At 38.5% G+C, this 19,388-nt stretch overlaps 1 protein-coding gene across 1 annotated transcript in view; it reads left to right on the forward strand.

The window, feature by feature from the left end:
• The first annotated feature begins 233 nt into the window (after nt 1-233).
• trappc11 (trafficking protein particle complex subunit 11) overlaps nt 234-19,388 on the forward strand; it is a 41,808-nt gene continuing 22,653 nt past the window's right edge. The window contains exons 1-13 of the mRNA XM_003221635.4: nt 234-422; nt 5,425-5,649; nt 6,195-6,364; nt 7,492-7,562; nt 10,451-10,565; nt 11,343-11,442; nt 12,092-12,165; nt 12,677-12,773; nt 15,613-15,746; nt 16,552-16,699; nt 17,672-17,765; nt 19,113-19,192; nt 19,305-19,383. Of these exons, the coding sequence (XP_003221683.1) occupies nt 5,446-5,649; nt 6,195-6,364; nt 7,492-7,562; nt 10,451-10,565; nt 11,343-11,442; nt 12,092-12,165; nt 12,677-12,773; nt 15,613-15,746; nt 16,552-16,699; nt 17,672-17,765; nt 19,113-19,192; nt 19,305-19,383 (1,366 nt within the window). The 5' untranslated portion in view covers nt 234-422; nt 5,425-5,445. The remainder of the gene's footprint in view (nt 423-5,424; nt 5,650-6,194; nt 6,365-7,491; nt 7,563-10,450; nt 10,566-11,342; nt 11,443-12,091; nt 12,166-12,676; nt 12,774-15,612; nt 15,747-16,551; nt 16,700-17,671; nt 17,766-19,112; nt 19,193-19,304; nt 19,384-19,388) is intronic.

Here is a 19,388-nt window from a genome sequence, read left to right on the forward strand (position 1 = left end):
CGGCAACACAAGCTGCTCATTGGACAGCATCACCACGGTCGCGTCTCCCTATTGGTCCGAACCTTTTAGTCCCACCCACAAGGGAAAAGGGGGCAATCTTGGTGTCCCTCCTTCTTTCTATTGGTCCTTCTTTCTATTGGTCCTTCTTTCCATTGGACCCTTTGCTCCGCCTGCCCCCGTCCCGAGCGCCCTCCAATCCTTGGTTTCGAGGGCCGGGGTATTTCTAAAGCTGATTGGTCGGTGAGGGCTGTCGCTCTCAGCTGAGCTCTTCGCTGGCTGTCTTCCTCAGCCAGGCCTCTGGTTCCTGCTTGAATGCTCCGCTCGCTTGGCTGTTCGTTTCTTGGCTGGGCCTTGTCATGGGCGGCGCCTTTGGGAGTTGAGCCGGGCCTCCTCTGCTGCTGACGCGGGACCTCGGCACTAAGGTGGGAGCCGCAGAAAAGGAGGCCTCAGGCCCCTTCCAAACAGCTGTATACAATCCACATTGAACTGGATTATATGGCAGTATGGACTCAGCCCAGTTCAAAGCTATTGATATTCTGGATTATATAGTTGTGTGAGAGGCCCCTCAGTCCACATTGCCATATAATTCAGTTCAAAGCAGATATTGTGGATTCTCTGCCTTGATATTCTGGGTTATATGGCTGTGTGGAAGGGCCCTTAAGAGAGGAGAAGAAAGGAAGGAAGGAATACGGGGGTTACATCTACACTGCAGAATTAACGCAGTTTTGACACCGCTTTAACTGCCAGAGCTCAGTGCTGTGGAATCATGGGAGTTGTAATTTTGGTGAGGCCCTAACACCCTGTGGACTTTGCCAAACGACAACTCCAATGATTGCATGGCACTCAGCCATGACAGTTAAAGTGGTGTTAAATTGCATCAAATTTATAGTGTAGCACAGAGCTTTTCCAACATGATTGTGTCACGCGTATTTAGTTGAAAAGCTCTATGAGTAAAAACCAATACAGTAGAGTCTCACTTATCCAACATAAACGGGCCGGCAGAATGTTGGATAAGCGAATATGTTGGATAATAAGGAGGCATTAAGGAAAAGCCTATTAAACATCAAATTAGTTTATGATTTTACAAATGAAGCACCAAAACATCATGTTATACAACAAATTTGACAGAAAAAGTAGTTCAATACACAGTAATGCTATGTAGTAATTACTGTATTTACGAATTTAGCACCAAAATATCACGATGAATTGAAAACATTGGCTACAAAAATGCGTTGGATAATCCAGAATGTTGGATAAGCGAGTGTTGGATAAGTGAGACTCTACTGTATTTCATATTTTTAAAATATCTGTTTATCCCAGATTTTCTGGCAGTGTAGACTCGTATATTCCAGTTCAAAGCAGATATCCTGGGATCAAATCCTGGGATATAAGGCAATGTAGATCCAGCCAGAAGAATATTCATATTTGTTATTTCATGGTGCTCTTTTTGATAAAGTTGTGTGTGCTGGACTTGTCCGTGATGTTGTATATCTTGAGGGCAGGGGTTGAAGTATGGGCGGAAAAGATAGCTCTGTCCACACTGCAGTTTGGGCATGCCTGGCACTTGAAATTACTGTGTTTTTTCAATTCTACAACACTTTATTTACCATATAAACATCTCTAAAAACAGGTTACATCTTTAAAACACGGGCACACACACATGTATATATACACACACACACGTATGTATGTGTGTGTATATATATGCACCTTCTTTCTTTTGATGGCACTGAAATTAGTGTGCATCTACCAATCAACGGTGTTTTAAAATGGAATAAATACAATATTTGAAATGGGAGGGATTTGCCATACCATAAGTTCCACAATTAATGGGTTCCAAAACAAATCAGGCTTATACTCTCCCTTAAAAGCCAACATGACTATTGTACTTCGGTTATATCATGAGACTACAGAACTCACTAGAAAAAAAAGTGGAAGGCAGTAGGAAAAGAGCAAATCCAGATTAGATATCAATTCAGCAGAGTTTATAAAGACTTAATAGGGCTGTAATATTGAAAGTATGCAAAGAGCAACAGATACATTTTTTCTTCGATTTTAAGTCACCATTAATGGTAAAATTCCCACAAATTTCAATCCCACTCTCAGAAAAACATATTTATATTTAAGAAAAACCCTTGCAATTCTAGGACACGCCACATTTTTTGAGATGTTTATATAGTGAAAAATGTGTCATGGAATAGAAGAAACGGTATCAGAGTGTCTTGGAAGTCCAGGAACATGTATCTCATGGATATGGAAGTTATATTATATTTCTAGCAAGACCTCAGGATTCAGTAGAAGAGATAATGTTTGGTTAAGTAGAATGAAAGAGGAAAGGAGAAAGTACATATTAGTGTTGGATTTATTAAATTGAGGATGCAACAGCCTAACTTTGCAACATCTTTGTGGGGCTTTAATAATAGAGTGTCATTAAATTCCTTGATAGAGTTACCATAAGTCAAAGCTTGGTTTATGTGAGTTAACAATTACAATAATTAGGCTCCCACATCTGTATTGTGGCCCTTGGCAAAAAACAAATAACACCACACCTTTTGAGTTTCAGCATATAGTGGGGAGACGATTATCTCTGTACTTAATCATTCTTCCCAATGTACATTCCATTGATCAAATTGATGACGACTCCCAAGTTTTGATGCAACCTATTAATTCCTAATATTGGGTTGGGAAACTTTGGTCGATCTGTGAGCTTGTAGTCTCTCTCAAAGTTGCACATAGTGGCATAAAGCAAAAGCAGAAGTGTTTGGAAGTCCAATGTTGATTTTGAAAATAACTAATTTTTGGTATTAAACAGAAGTAGGGTGTGTGTGTGATGATGCAGTTAATGAATCCAATAATTAGAAAGACTTTCAAGTGAGTCAAGGAGAGAGTTGTAGTTATAAAGCACATTGGATTAGAAGTCTGGCAGAGGCCCATGTTCCCTGAAGGTGAGAGGTGCCATCTGATCTTGAAAGCTAAGCAGAGTCAACCCAGTTTAGTTTTTGGGTAGGAGTGCACCAACAAATAACAAGTGCTGTAGGCTATTTTTCAGAGAAAGGAACTGGCAAAACCACTTCTGAATATTCATTGCCTAGGAAAAACCTATGAAATTCATTGGTATGCCATAAGTTGACTGGTGACTTGAAGGCCCTTGCACTCTGCATATAAAGGCACTGCATGGTAAATCATCCTGTGGTTTAATATTAGTGTTCCTTTATTAATCTTTTTGATATTATAATCTGGTACTCTTATCCGAAACATCTAATGTTGGGCCTAGTTGTGGCATACCCCCTTCTTTCAAGTTTAACGTAAGCTATGAGCAAAAACACCAAAGATACATGGGACTATGTTGTAGTGTGTACTAAGTACAGTAGAGTCTCACTTATCCAAGCTAAACGGGCCGGCAGAAGCTTGGATAAGCGAATATCTTGGATAATAAGGAGGGATTAAGGAAAAGCCTATTAAACATCAAATTAGGTTATGATTTTACAAATTAAGCACCAAAACTTCATGTTATACAACAAATTTGACAGAAAAAGTAGTTCAGTAAGCAGTAATGTTATGTTGTAATTACTGTATTTACGAATTTAGCACCAAAATATCACGATATATTGAAAACATTGATGGCAAAAATGGCTTGGATTATCCAGAGGCTTGAATAAGCGAGGCTTGGATAAGTGAGACTCTACTGTATTTCAATTTCATCGTTTAACTTGACCTGTAGTATAGCTGCAAGCATATTGAGCTTTACACTCAATGTTAGACAAATACTGTACAAGTACAGACCATCTTTACAAGCACATGTACAAGTGCAGACCATCTTTAATGCTAAACCCATTACTTTGTTTTTTTTTTTAAAAAAAAAAACATTAAAAATACGTCACACATCAGTGTTTACTGGCCCAGAGCACTGTGAATTAGAAATCAAGAGGTTACTTTTTAATTTGGGGTCAAAATGCCAATTTTAAAAATTTGCAAGATTCCCAACTAAGAAGGAAATCATATCTGAACAAGACCCTTCAAACCCTTATTATAGAATATCACAGCCTGATGTTTAACACTCAAATGTTAGACCTGTTTTTGGGTATATTTCACCCACTGATTTAAAAAAATGGCACCGGGTTTCCCCTATGAGCTCTAGTTTGTGAGATACAGAACATATGTGATATACCAGTCTTCAGCTGCTTGCCCATAGAAAATCATGATAATGTAAGAGCTGCATAAAAAGATAGCCCTATTAGCTGTGCCTTTCCCATCAAAGTGTTAAGAAGGCAATGCCTTTTAACAATAGTATTCTTCTAACTTACTGCCAAATCAAGGATGCTTGTTTTGTCTGTATGTACTTTGGACAGACAAAGAGTTTAGCTGAAGTGTTGTCAAAGGCTTTCATGGGTTGCTGTGAATATTCCGGACTGTATGGCCATGTTCCAGAAGCATTCTCTCTTGACGTTTTGCCCACATCTATGTAGTCTGGCATAGTAGTTTTTAGAGTGGTGCAGCATTTCTATGTGTTTTGGTTGGTTCATCAAGTGCTCTGCTATGGCTAACTTCTACCGTGTTTCCCCGAAAATAAGACAGTGTCTTATATTAATTTTTGCTCCCAAAGATGCTCTAGGTCTTATTTTCAGGGGATGTCTTATTTTTCCATTAAGAAGAATTCACATTTATTGTTGAACAAAACAAAAAAGAGCATTTATTATATACTGTATAGTAGTTGTCATCACAAACCAGCATAACTAGACAAACTGCAAATCCTATCGAGAATTACTTACTTACTTGTTACTACCATTATTTCCATGTACAACAATCTATGGTGTGTACATTTACCAATCCTGCATGCTCTGGTGTTCTGTTCGGCGGGCATGCTTCCAAACAAAACCTTTACTAGGTCTTACTTTCAGGGGAGGGCTTATATTTAGCAATTCAGCAAAACTTCTACTAGGTCTTATTTTATGGGGATGTCTTATTTTAGGGGAAACAGGGTATGGTTGCGTTAGTCTGCAGTGCCTTTTATGTTCCTTGATTTGTGTTTGGGCAATGCTGCGTTTAGTGGTCCCTATGTAGACTTGTCCACAGCTGCATGGTATATGATAGACTCCTGCAGAGTCCTTTGCTGAATGTAGCATTTTTTGGATTTTCTTAGTGGGCCTATAAATAGTTTGTAAGTTGTGTTTCTTCATCAGCTTCCCTATGCAGTCAGTGGTTCCCTTGATAGTAAGAACACTTTTCCTCTAAGCGGATCTTTGTTTTTACTCTCATGGCTTGTTCTTGGCCTTGCAGCTCTTCTGATGTCTGTGGTAGAGTATCAATTTCATTACAGGCCATAAGTGTGTCAATAATCTGTATTTTCGAAGCACAAAATGTATGTCCCAATATTATTGTGAATATATGTTTAATGTTTTGCCTTTTTTATGCTTGATGTTTTAGAATTCCTGACACACCTTCAAGATGAGCCCTTCACAGTGGGACTTTCCGGTGGAACTATGTTGCCGGCCTATGGCTTTTGTTACACTCACAGGCTTGGATGTAGTATATAATGCTGTTCATCGAGCAGTTTGGGATGCCTTTTGTGCAAACAGGAGAGCGGACAGAGTGCCTATTTCTTTTAAAGTACTGCCTGGCGATCATGAGTACCCTAAATGCAGAACAAAGGTATTGTTGAAGTCTTAGCTGTGTTTACTGAGAATCACTTGCAGTTTATACTGATCTTTGAATGTTGCAGTAATATGTTTCCTTCTTGAAGATTGCTTAAAGATTTGAGTTGATATTGTGAAAGAATCATTTAAAAGTAAGCGCAGATTTATAATTTAAGTCTCAAAACTATTAAATGGATTGATTTATTAAATGGGTTGGTTTATTAAATAAATTGGTTTCAGTTATTAAATTGAATAGAAACCTTTTATATGATACAAAGCAAAAATGTTGTCGATGTGCACCATTAGTGAAGCAGTTCAGAGAACCAGTGCAACACCAGTGCTTAGAAGTAAGTGCCCCAGAGTTTGGTAAGCTTAGCCTTTAGAATATGTGTTTTAAGACTTCAGCATAAATAATTAGACTAGCAAAAGATAAAGGTTTTGTTTTCTTCGGTAACCATTATCAGGATTGACAAAAGGAAAAGGAAAACAAATGTTCAAACAATTGCCTTCGCGTATGTATGAACAGAGATAACAGCTTCTCTTCATATTTCTTTATTGCAGAGAACATCATACGAATGGTACATTCCAAAGGGCATCCTGAAGACTGGTTGGATGAACAAGCATCTGAATTTGGTGCCTGCCCTTGTTGTGGTTTTCTATGAGCTGGATTGGGATGAACCACAATGGAAAGAAAAACAGTCAGAATGTGCTACTAGAGTTGAAATTGTCAGGTATAATCTCTGTTGATTTATTAATTATTAGCTATTCCCTAGTAAAGTTTTACTGCAAAAAATGGTATTTCACTTCCCCTGTCTTCCACATTTAGAATAAACACCACTGCTTTATGCATGTTACAGCACCTTTACAAAAAATAATTGCAATACCTGTAATGCTGCTCTTAGATTGCTTCAAGAAGTACCGTATTTCATTTCAACATAATCACACTTTTTATTCCTTTTTGTTGGAAAAGGGGGGGGGGAAATGTGACTATTACATGATGAAATAAAATATTGCCTTGGGTTCGCCAGTTCCTGTTTGTTTAAAAAAACCTGTCTGACCTCCGAGGCAAAGAGGAGAAAGGATGGAGAGCTCCATGTTTATTTAAACCAGTGATTCCCAACCTTTGGTTCTCCATGTGTTTTGAACTTCAGCCCTCAAAATTCCTAACAGCTAGTAAGTTGGCTAGGATTTCTAGGAGTTAAAGTCCAAAACACCTGGAGGACCAAAGGTTGGGGACCACTGATTTCAACTGTCTTTGGCCAGGGGGAGGAAGGAAGGAAAAAAAGAAGGAAAGTTGTTAGTTTTGTTTTAAAGTTATCTGTAAAAATTATGCTAGAAAAGAGGAAAAAATCATTTGGAAACTCAAAAAGTGACTATGTGGTGGCAACCAGGACCATAGCCAGAAAAAAAAAATTGGGGATGGGTTGAAACTTTTTTTTTAGTGAATCATGAAGAGTAGTTCCATAACACAAAATAATTTAGAAATCAGGCTCCATCGATAAACTTCAGTGGACACTCATGAGGATTTGGTTAATCAATTAAAATTCATGAGTAAACCAGTTTTTTTAACCTGAATATTTTCAGGTTGGGGGGGGGTTTGAATCCCTACCCCCCTTGGCTACAACCCTGGACTATTACATGGTGAAATACCATAAGTGGCAAGTGTGAAAGATCTTTCAGCATTGCCTGAGATGTTAAAAAATATGTAAGGAGTAGTTCTTTCCTTTCAAAAAGAGCAACAAAGAATGCATCCCTTAGGTTGATTAGGTTTTATCTTGAATGATTCCTTAATATGTTAGATTTTTTGTAGACAGTTGTTTGAATATTTGTAATCCTGAGTTTAGCATTGTTCTTACAGGCAGAGTTTGCAAGGACGGAACACAAAAGTTGCTGTCGTTTTGATACAGAAGAAAACGCCATTGCCTCCAGGTAAAATACAGTTAGACTTGAGTTGGAAACTGAAATTATTGATTTTGAAATGTAATCTAAAGTTGTGGCATAGTTTTTTAAAAATCTGCACAATTGTGAGCAATGAGTCTCAACTACTTCTCAATTCCCAGCCGTCCCTTAAACTACATTCCACATTGTTCAGCTGAATACTCCAATCCTCCAGTGAGACTTGTCACTTCTGGAGACAGAGCACAAGAAACATTCTGTGTGAATTTTTAAGGTTCATATCCAAGTCATTTAACTATATGTTTTTTTTTTGTCAGGAGTGACTTGAGGAACTGCAAGTTGCTTCTGGTGTGAGAGACTTGGCCGTCTGCAAGGACGTTGCCCAGGGGATGCCCAGATGTTTTACCAACCTGTGGGAGGCTTCTCTCATGGCCCCACATAGGAAGCTGGAGCTGACAGATGGGAGCTCACCCTGCTCCCCGGATTCGAACTGCTGACCTTTCGATCAGCAGTCCTGCCAGCACAAAAATTTAACCCATTGCGCCACCGCAAAAAATGTATGTTTTAAAAAATCAAATGTTTTTAATTTTAAAAACTGATTTTTTTTGTTTATGCTAGAAGATTGCCAGGTATTTAAGGTTCTCATGTTCTATTTTGATTCAATATGCAAAATCTCCAGACGAGTCATTTCCTTCAGTTTTGTCAAGTAAAAAAAGCTCTCTTCAGAGATGAAGATTAATCTGAACTATATATACATTCTGACAGACTGAAAACATTTAGGTTGTTCCTGATTTACTGTTAATGGTTCAGATTGAGGGTGCAGATCCTGTGCTTCTACATATATTGCTTGACTACAAATCCCATCAGCTCATACAGCATGTCAAGTGGTCACGTTGGATGGCGGTTACAGTTCAGTAACATCTAGAGAACATCAGAAAATAGTTGTATAATCCATGATAAAATAGGTGCACTGGGGATAGAATTGTTGTACAGTCTCTCCTCTAATAGGTTTGGGGTGAATTGGTATTCTTTTGTGAGATGTATTTATTTACTAGCTTGGGGACCCGGTGGTACCGGGTTATTAGAAGAAGGCATTGTTAGTTTTGGAATGTTAGGTAATATCATTTAAGTTTGGTCCATATCCGTCACTCTGGGTTCAGTGCTGTCAGGATAAAGGTGAACTGCAACTCCCAGGTTCCCAGGGCAATCACCCCAAAACCCTGCCAGTATTTGCAGTTGGCCATATTGTGTCTGTGTGCCATGTTTGGTCCAGATGCGTTGTCGTCTGGGTTCAGGGCTCTCTGGATAAGGGTGAACTACAACTCCCAGATCCGAGGTTAATCACCCCCAAAGCAGGCCTATATGGGTCTGTGTGCCAAGTTTGGTCCAGATCTGACGTCAGCTGAGTTCAGTGCTTTCTGGATGCAGGTGAACTATAACTCCCAAAATCAAGGCCCATTCCCAGTAACCCCTGCAGTATGTTCAGTTGGTCATGGGCCTTCTCAGTGCCAAGTTTAGTCCCAGTTCATTGTCAGTGTGTGGGGGGGAGGGGGTGTCACATTATCATGAAGGTATTGTAAGTCCCATCATCCGTGGCAAGTTTGTTCCAGATTCAGTGTTGGTTGCATTCACATTGCTCTCTGAATGTAGGTCAAGTACAACTCCGGTAAATCATGGTGAATTCTGTGTGTTGTTGAAGGCTTTCATGGCCGGGATCACAAGGTTGTATGTTTTCCGGGCTGTATGGCCATGTTCCAGAAGTATTCTCTCCTGACATTTAGCCCACATCTATGGCAGGCGAAACGTCAGGATGCCTGCCATAGATGTGGGTGAAACGTCAGGAGATAATACTTCTGGAACATGGCCATACAGCCCAGAAAACATACAACTCCATGGTGAATTCTCCCCAAACCTCTTGTTTAGTTGCTGATCAATTCCTCTGTTAACTTGTGCCATAGGAAAGGATAGGGAAGGGTTAAGATAGAGGCAGCAGGCGTGGCCATGCAAATTAAGGGAAGCTGGGATGTCCATTCGGGAGGAAAACAGAACATTAGGATAAAATTGTCCCCCCATGAAAGCCTTCACTTGGGTGGGTGGGCAGAATGGTGTTGTGGAGGACTCTGGCAGGGTTTGGGCTATATGTTCATGGCGCTCACTATAGCCTGCATGTCAGTGGAAAGAGGGCCATGGGTGTCTCCTGCTCATTGGGAACTATAACTGTTTGTGGAGGCAAGAATCTCTCTGTGTAAATGGACATCTCTGCCACATACACATTTCTCACTTTTATTATGTGTATAGATTATCTATTTACAGAATTTATATTCCACCCTTCTCACCCCAAAGGGGACTTAGGGCAGATCACAACACACACATACACGGCAAACATTCAATGCTGTTAGACACACACGACAGACAAACAGATAGGTATATCGGCATTTCCCCCAACTTTGGTGCCTGGAGGTTATGCTCAATTCCAGCCACAAGGGGATGCTGTCACTCCATCTGCTATGGCAATGAGCCCTTTGATCGCAGAATTTTTCCTCCTTGTTCTTTGATCGCTGGCATTTTTTATGGTGCTGTAAAATACCTCCCCACTTAAGCGGTGCCTAATTTCTCTACCCACAGCTCTGCTGTTTTCAAACTGCTTAGGTAGACAGTGAGCTGGGCTGACGGTCGGTTGCTCATTCCAACTCGGGCTTCGAACTGCCAACCTTCCGGTTGGTAATGATCTATTACTGCTGGTGATTGACCAGCTGTGCTAAAGCTCAGCCCTTTACATACTTCTTAAAATTCACTGAAGTGGATGATTAATCTACAAAGTAGATGATATTTATTGCTTTGTAGGTATAGCTCAATAAAGTGTATGAAGATTGTAAATTGAGACTGGTCATACCTCTTATTGTGTTCATCTGACCTTTTAGGAGAAGACGTCATTGCTTCTGAGCGGGCAGCAGCATTATGCAATGCTTGTGATCTATCTGGAAAATCACTCTTTGTTTTGCCGCACACTGATCATCTTGTAGGTTATATCATACGGTAAGTAAATAATGTGAAAGGTAGGACTTTCTATTGATATTCTTGATGGAGGCTGAAATTTTCTTAATGTATGTTTGAGAGAAATCTCCACTGATGTTTGAGAGAAATCCCCTAAGTGAGATTTGCTTCTTAAATGACAATATCAGGCTCCCTGTGTATTCAGTTAAATTTTAAGAAGAATGGAATGATATAGCTATTTCTAAACATCTTCACAGTGTAGAGCGGTTTCATTCAGATGCAGAGAACCTTTTTCCAGTCTGTCTCTTAAGATGGAAAATGGGATACTGGATGACATTTCTTGTTTATATTTCCCCCAAATTGACTTCAGTGCATTTTAATGCAAAATGTTAAATATAGTTGGGGTAAACATTGAAAAAAATCTGTGAAACATCATCAAAGGTTGGCTTTCTCTAGGTATTTATTGACTATTTTGCCAGCAGTTAGTCCAGTGGTTCTCAACCTGTGAGTCTTCAGATATTTTGGCCTTCAACTCCCAGAAGTCCTAACAGCTGGTAAACTGGCAGTTGTAGGCCAAACACCTGGGGACCCACAGGTTGAAAAGCATTGGGCTAGTCCTAACTAGATTAAGTGTACTTAGTTAAGGGGTATTGGTCAATCAGCATGTATATAAACTTAATTAATTTAGTGGGTCTCCTCCAGGTGGGAACAACTGGATTTAAGCTTTTACATGCGTTCTCCAGGCTATAACTAAACCTCTATATGTACAGGAAATGATTTCTTTTACTTTGTTTTTTGTATTTGGTATTTTTTGCTCAGGCTAGAGAATGCTTTCTATGAACATGCACAGACCTATTACTACACAGAAATTCGAAGAGTAAAATCCCATAAAGAATATCTAAACAAAACAACACATCAGGTATAGTTAAAAATTGTTACTGAATGTATTACTGGAGTATTTGGATGTACAGAATTTGCTGCACAAGAAATGAAGTTTAGTTTCTAACTGAATGTTTGCATTGTTTAGTAGATAGGTTAACATAAAAAACTTGTACTCGTCAAAATTACTGCTCTTCTGGTTTAGCACAAAGGTTTATTCATACCTATTAATGGTTAGATGATATTTCCTTGGATTGTGAAGTTGTCTTTTACACAGTGTAGACACCCCTGCCCCCTGAAAATGGGCTTGTATATGTTTGAAAGAGTGGGAGAGATGGGGTGAGTGGACAAAAAAGTATGCTTGGCAGCCAGTCATGTATTTTCTGTATTTCTACTCAAAGCACCCACAAAGATAGACCAGATAAAAATAAACAATATTGTGTTTTAAAACAAATATAGGCAACAATTAGAAAGAAGTAGTGTTCTTACCCAAGAGAAATAAGAATATATGATATTACAGAGTAAAAATATAATTGACATTTAAAATATCAATTGAAATAAGTGCCTTCGTTGTTGTGTTTTTATATTGTGCGAGATCATTGTTGGCGTCATAGCTACTGCCTTTGTTGAAGGTTGCTTTAGCTATTAGCGTCACTGTTCTGAAATATTGCATATTTTCTATGTTTCAGCTTTTGTTTGTTAGACATCAGTTCAAAATAGCATTCTTCAGTGAGTTGAAGCAGGATACACAGAATGCTCTAAAGTAAGTATTATTACGCCATCCTGAAGTTTTACTGCTTTTCCTCATAAAGAAAAGGGTCTTGTTCACTTTCAGGAAGGTAAGAATGTGAGACAGAGCATGGAAAACATTGTTTTTTTGCATTTCTTTAAGCAGTATGGGAGTGCTCTATCCAAACAAATACACTCCATCATGTTATACAGAATGTTGTATGTTCCATCAGGAAACTTTATCTAGAATGCTCCCTTGAATTTCTAAAAGCAAATGATTTCCTCTGACACCTAACTAAAGTATTCATTCTTTCCTTTCATAAGTATCTGAGAAAGAGCCCATAGTACTCTGATTGAAAATGTATGGAAGATGACCATGTGTTCACATGATCTAACTTAGAGGAGCTTCAGTGTGATGTTCATATCCTAGATTGACTGCTTATTTCTTCATGATGAGGAAAATGAGCTGCACTAGAATTTGTTACCTTGTTTCTGGATCTCTTTGGATTGTGTATTCAGGATACCTGCTTCAATGTCTTATTTAGAAACTACAGAACTGCATACAATCTTGTGCATGAATTAAGAGCTCATGAAACAAATATGTTGGAAATCAAGACTATGGCAGGATTTATAAATTACAAGGTAAGTGTTGGTTTAATTTTCAACATAGAAAGATGTTGGAGACCATGCTTCTTAACATGCAACATCTGTATTGACAATGAGTGGGATTATTTGGGGCACTAAATCAAGGGAAGGGGCCCCTGATGGCACAGTGTGTTAAAGTGCTGAGCTGCTGAACTTGCAGACCAAAAGGTCGCAGGTTCAAATCCCGGGAGCGGAATGAGCGCCCGCTGTTAGCCCCAGCTCCTGCCAACCTAGCAGTTCGAAAACATGCAAATGTGAGTAGATCAATAGGCACCGTTCCGTCGCGAAGGTAACGGCACTCTATGCAGTCATGCTGGCCACATGACCTTGGAGATGTCTATGGACAACGCCTGCTCTTTGGCTTAGAAATGGAGATGAGCACCAACCCCCAGAGTCAGTCACGACTGGACTTAACGTCAGGGGAAACCTTTACCTTTACCTTCAATCAAGGGAAAGGAAATGCTTTGCTTTGCAGATGGTGGTTGTGTCTGAAAATAACCTTGTCTTAGCATTTGGAAACAGTAGGATACATACAGCATGAATGTGGTAGATTCTGATGCATGTTGTCTCTATAGACCTTAGTGATTTTAAATAGTATAGTAATCCATGGTTAAGGAAACCTGGTGGGTTTTCTAAACAGAAAGAGTATATGGCCAGTGTTATTCCTCTGAAGTGCACTTAGGAATGGAGAGCTGAATGGACAGAAGTGCAAAACTATGGTTTGCTAGTATATTTGGCTTGGGTTTTAAACTATGGTTATTATCAGCTGTATTTGCTATTGAGTATGAATAGTGGTAGTAATAATAATATCAATAATAATAACAACTTCTTGTATCCCGCCACCATCTCCCCAGAGAGATTCGAGGCGGCTGGCACAAGGTGCCTAAAAAGCAGAATATGAAATAAAACACAATAATAATAATAATAATAATAATAATAATAATAATAATAATAAAACTTTATTTATACCCCGCCACCATCTCCCCAATGGGGACTCGGGGCGGCTAACATGGGGCCATGCCCAGAGCAATACAACATAATAAGATATAAAAACAACATATCATAGCACCATTCAAAATACAATAAATAATTATAAACAGAACATCAAGAAATCAAAAAAACAATAAAGCAAGGGCAGGCCGCGTGAACACAGAGATAAAACCCGGAGTGAGAGGGACAGAGGAGTACTCCACTATGGGCAGGGACATTTGGAAGGGGTAATCTAGAGGATAGATGTTCGGAGGGGAGTAATACGGAGATCTATAACAGAAATTACTCACCAAAAGCACAGCGGAAGAGCCATGTTTTCAATTCTTTCCTAAAAGCTAACAGAGTGGGAGCTTGCCTAATTTCAGTAGGTAGTGAGTTCCACATTTGGGGGGCCACAGCAGAAAAGGCCCTCTCCCTTGTACTTACAAGGCGGGCCTGGGATATAGGCAATGGTGATAACAGGGCCTCCCCGGATGATCGCAAAGAACGGGCAGGTTTATGGAAGGAGATACGGTCACGGAGGTAGGTGGGTCCCAAACCGTTTAGGGCTTTATAGATGATGGTCTGCACCTTGAATTGGGACCGGAAGATGAACGGCAGCCAGTGGAGCTCCTTAAACAAGGGAGTGGATCTCTCCCTGTAATTTGCCCCTGTTATTAATCTGGCAGCCGAGCGTTGGACCAATTGTAATTTCCGGGCCGTCTTCAAGGGAAGCCCCACGTAGAGTGCATTACAGTAGTCCAGTCTAGAGGTAACTAAGGCATGGACCACCGTGGTCAAGTCAGATATAAAATACAATTGAATAAAACATATAAGCATGTAAACAACAACATAAAACTCAGAATAAAACAGTGCTCATCCATCAATAGTGGTAGCAAGGTACAGTTTAATATAGCTACAAAGTGATCCTTCCCCCCCCCCCTCCATTTTAATATATGTATTAAAAATCCACTAATTTAAAAAAGGGAATATAGGGACTAATTTCTAATGCACGCATTGCAAATAGATATTAAAAATATGTTGCAATTCCTTGAAGTGAATGTAAGGTTTTGGAGAGTCCAAAGTCAAAAATTTGCTCAGTTAATGGCCCCAAAAATCATCAAGTTTTTGTGGGTAAAGTTTTGTGGTGTCTTTATTTGGAACCAATAGAGATATGAAGTTTTAGACTTGAGCCTATGAAAATGTACATTCATTAATGTAATCTGTAGGCATAGCTTGAGAGGGTGCAGGAATGCAGACACAAGAACACATAATAACTGAAGAAAACAAGGCCACAATTGTATTAATTTGAGTTGGATAAACTTTGCCTACTGCAAAGCCAGAATTCAGGAACTGAACAGTCTTTCCATTATCCTTGAACACTGGCTAAATTCTCTGAATAGCCTTCTAAGAAGCAGTGCTAGAATAACAACATGGTATTCATGTAGACACCAGTTCTTGTGTAGTTTCCTTTCCACCTGGGAGTGATGCTTTCTAAGAATTCTTTGAGTTTGGCTTGACAGTATTAGGCTGTACCACCAAGATCCATCAAGGGGAGCCCTGAGCAAAATGGAGAGATGAGTATGTAGACCAGGCATGGGTGAACGTCGGCCCTCCAGGTGTTTTGGATTTCAACTCTCATAATTCCTAACAGCTGGTAGGCTATTAGGAATTGTGGGAATTGAAGTCCAAAACACAGAGACTTGCCCCTCCAAAACAGAATCAGCCCCATTCACACTGCTAAAGTTGTTACCAAAACCTTCCTAAATTAATTTATCACAATACTGTTGTGTTATCGTTTTGAATCTGAGCTATTGACAGTTGTAAAATATTTTAATCTGAATTTTCTAACTCCAAATCTCTTTAGATTTGTCGCTTGTGTTTTCAACATAATACGCCTCTGGATGCAATTGCACAGTTTCGAAAACACATAGATTTGTGCAAGAAAAAAATTGGGAGTGCGGAATTGGCTTTTGAGCATGCTGCCTGGATGTCAAAACAGTATGTGATTTTATTAACTAAATTTTAGAACTGCTAATTCAAGATTCGAGTTAAACTTTACTTTACTAAACACTAACTTTACTTTAGTGTGCAAGGTTTTTCATAACTTTTTCACATGTAACCTCTGTTTTAACAGTAGGTTGTGATTAGTATTGTTCTATTATGTACAATGTATGACATTGAAATAGTGACTTGCTAAAATCTAATTGTTTAATCAGTCGAAAAACTGGAGTGTGAACCAGATACATGACTAAAAGCTACATTCAAAATAAAAGTAGCATTAACTAAATTTCCTCTAATTCAGTTTTAAGAAAGCAGATGCCAACAACCTCATACATGTAATGCAAGTATAAACTACAGGGTGTTCAATTTCTATATTCGCTATCATTTGCTGGGCCACCTAGGATTATGGAGATAGAGCTCAAAGCATTAGGAAAACTGTAGTTGCCCAATTCTGATGTGGTGGCTAAATATGTGATTAGTAACTTTCAGTTAATTAACCAGGTGGGATCATTTCAGTTTTACTTTAAACATATGAAATAAATATATTAAGCATGAGAATTGAAACATATGATAGATTTTTGTTTATTATTCTGCTTTGTGGCACATATTATCCTATAGCTTTTATGTATAACCAAGAGAAGTGTGTAAAGTTGTAGTTTTTCTTTTGAAGCTTGAATCTCAGACTCCTTAGAAGTCAGGGTGTTTTTATGACTTGTGAGCTGTATATCGTCTACATCAGTTTTTGAATGTTGTTTTTAGCATTTGAAAAATTTAATCTCTGTGTCTTTTCGGGGGGAAACAGGTTCCAAGCTTTTGGAGATTTGTTTGATGAGGCAATTAAACTTGGATTGACAGCTATACAAACTCAAAATCCAGGTTTCTATTATCAGCAAGCAGCATACTATGCACAAGAACGAAAGCAGTTAGCTAATATGCTCTGTAATCATGAGGTAAGTCAGAAAGAGTCCTAAAAATGTTTAAGGTCTAGCAAAAAGTGTGATTCTTATATTATTTGTTAAGCACAAAGGAATTACTAGGTCCTTTTAGTTTTTTTATGCTGGTATCTACTTAGCTGTGCTTGTACATGTTAAGTCAACTGTATACATGTTGATGTTAATCACTGTCTAGTCTTCTGCATACCATTGATACTTGCTGTAATTGCAGTACTGTGCAAAATGCTGCAGTATTTTTATTTCTGCATGGTTATTTGTGAATGTGGTTTGTGTGAAATCATGGTCCTTAAAAATAATTGCTGATTTATTTCCAAATAAAACATTACCCTATTCCCATCTTATCATGGAAACTAATCTGGGTAGGTTCTAGTTAGTACCTGGATGGGAGACCACTAATAAATACTAGGTGTTGTAGATTATATTTCAGAAAAAGTAACTGGCAAAATCACCTTTATTGCCCAAGAAAAACCTATACAATTAATGGGGTCAAAATACATTGACAGGCAGCCTGAAGTTGCACATACATACATGAGCACAGTACTCGTAATAACATACATCAGGTGTAGAAGTACTGTTTTCAACTACTGAGTCCATAGTGAAGAGTCAGGGCTGTAATGAATTTCCCATGAAGTCATAACTTGTTTTTCTAGTGTTTGGAGGCCATAATCTAAAAGGTAGGAAGGTCATAGCCTACTGTCATACCATAGAAGTTCTACTTAGGTATAACTGCTTGCATGTGTATGTATGCACATACTCAGAGTCAGGTGCACAAAGACATGTGCATTAATTCTGTTGACTCCAAGTGGCTCAAGCATCTGTATGAATATTAATGCTCGGTTTTAGTGCTTTAATGTTTAAGAACTACTAATCTCTTGTTTATGGCACATTATATTGACTTTGAGCTTTAGAATATTTTTCTTATTTTTAACGTATTGCACTCAATTAATTTACACTTTGTTGAATTTACAGCCTGCTACAATCTACCCAAATCCAGATCCATTGGAAACTCAAACCGGAGTGCTTGACTTCTACGGACAAAGACCATGGAGGCAGGGAATATTAAGTAATTCTTTTCTGTTTCTTTTCTACTGAGTGTAAACAACAGTAAAAACAGTATTGTGTTTTAAACTGTATTCTAGAAAGCCCTGTATTCCCTATATAGCTCTATAGAGATTCCTTTATGAGAAGGCTAGTAATAGGAGCTCAGGCTTCCCTGAAAGACAGCTTACCCATTACTGTTGGCACTAACCTACACTGGATACATTTAGGGAGTGTAGTTGTGCTGTGTACCAGCTTGCCAGTTATAGTTAATGCAGGGCAGTGGTGAAGTTAGGCAGATATGACCAGGGCCTTTAACGAAATGTGGGTGACCAAAAATGCTTGGAAGAAATTCAGTGAAATACATGACACAGAGCCCTTTAGAATGAAATATAGAAACAGTATCAACCAAGGAGAATGTTTATTCAAAAGCCATTACCTCCATTAAAAATAGAATATACTTCTTGATGCATTCGGTGTTTTGGTATAGCTAGAGGTGTTTCTTTGCATATCTCAAGCTATCTCACATGTAATGAATTAACTAGATATGCATACATAGTCTTTTAAATGTGAAGATCTAGTATCTCTTGATATTAATGGGATAGAAAAGCTACTTATATACTCAAGAATTTAAAAGTCAGAATGTGTTGTTTTTCAGATAAATTAAAACATAAATTCTGATGTGAGATGTGTAATTATGCTAGTCTATCAAGAAGTTTTAAAAACCCTATAAGTGCTGTTCTTCTGAATACTATTATTAATAGATTGATGCCGAGAAACAATTAATTGTGGGAATTGGGCTTTGGCCAACAAGCATTTTGGTGCCTCAGCTGTTAGTCCTGTTTCTGGATATATTTGATCTGCTGATTCCAAAATGGCACCAGTTTCTGCTATCAACTCTAGTTATTGAGAGACAAAACATATGCCATATATCAGTCACCATCTGCTTGCCCACAGGAAATAATGATAATCATATCTAAAAAAACTAGAGCTGATGCAATTTTCTGAATCAGCATCCCGCATAACCCCAGAAACAGGCCTAAAAACCAAGACACCAAGAAAAACATTTTTTTTTTGGCAGGCTGTGTATAATTTATCTAAGAGGCTTGCCTTGAAACATAGAACTTCAAGTATACCTCAGATATAAATGTGCTTAAATGAATATATGTTTTAGAGCAATCTTCTTCATAGAACGAGGAACATAGCTGAGTTCTACAACATTCTTTCTCCTAAGATACAGAAGTATTTAGAATGTGAGCATTCTTGAACTAGAACTATGTTTCCATGTAACCGTCATAACAAGAAAGTGTGTATAGTTCATTCTGAGAGTTGAGAACACTTAGTAAAATGGACTTTTCATTGGGATATGCAGGTTTTGATCTCAATGATCCTGAAAAGGAGAAACTAGGCATTTTAGCTTTACAACTAAAAGAGAAGAAGGTTCCTCATTCTGTAAGTGAGATTTCAATAGTATTTATTCTTTATCATTGAATCTATAATTACAGCTATTTTTGTTGTTTGTTGTGTGCCTTCAAGCTGCTTCGATATTTTTTTTATTTACTAGGAGCTAACTATCACTTTGCTGAGTAATGCAGTTGCTCAGTTCAAGAAGTACAAGTGTCCAAGGATGAAAAGTCACTTGAGTATG

The sequence above is a fragment of the Anolis carolinensis genome, chromosome 5, assembly GCF_035594765.1.
Source record: "Anolis carolinensis isolate JA03-04 chromosome 5, rAnoCar3.1.pri, whole genome shotgun sequence".
Lineage (NCBI taxonomy): Eukaryota > Metazoa > Chordata > Lepidosauria > Squamata > Dactyloidae > Anolis > Anolis carolinensis.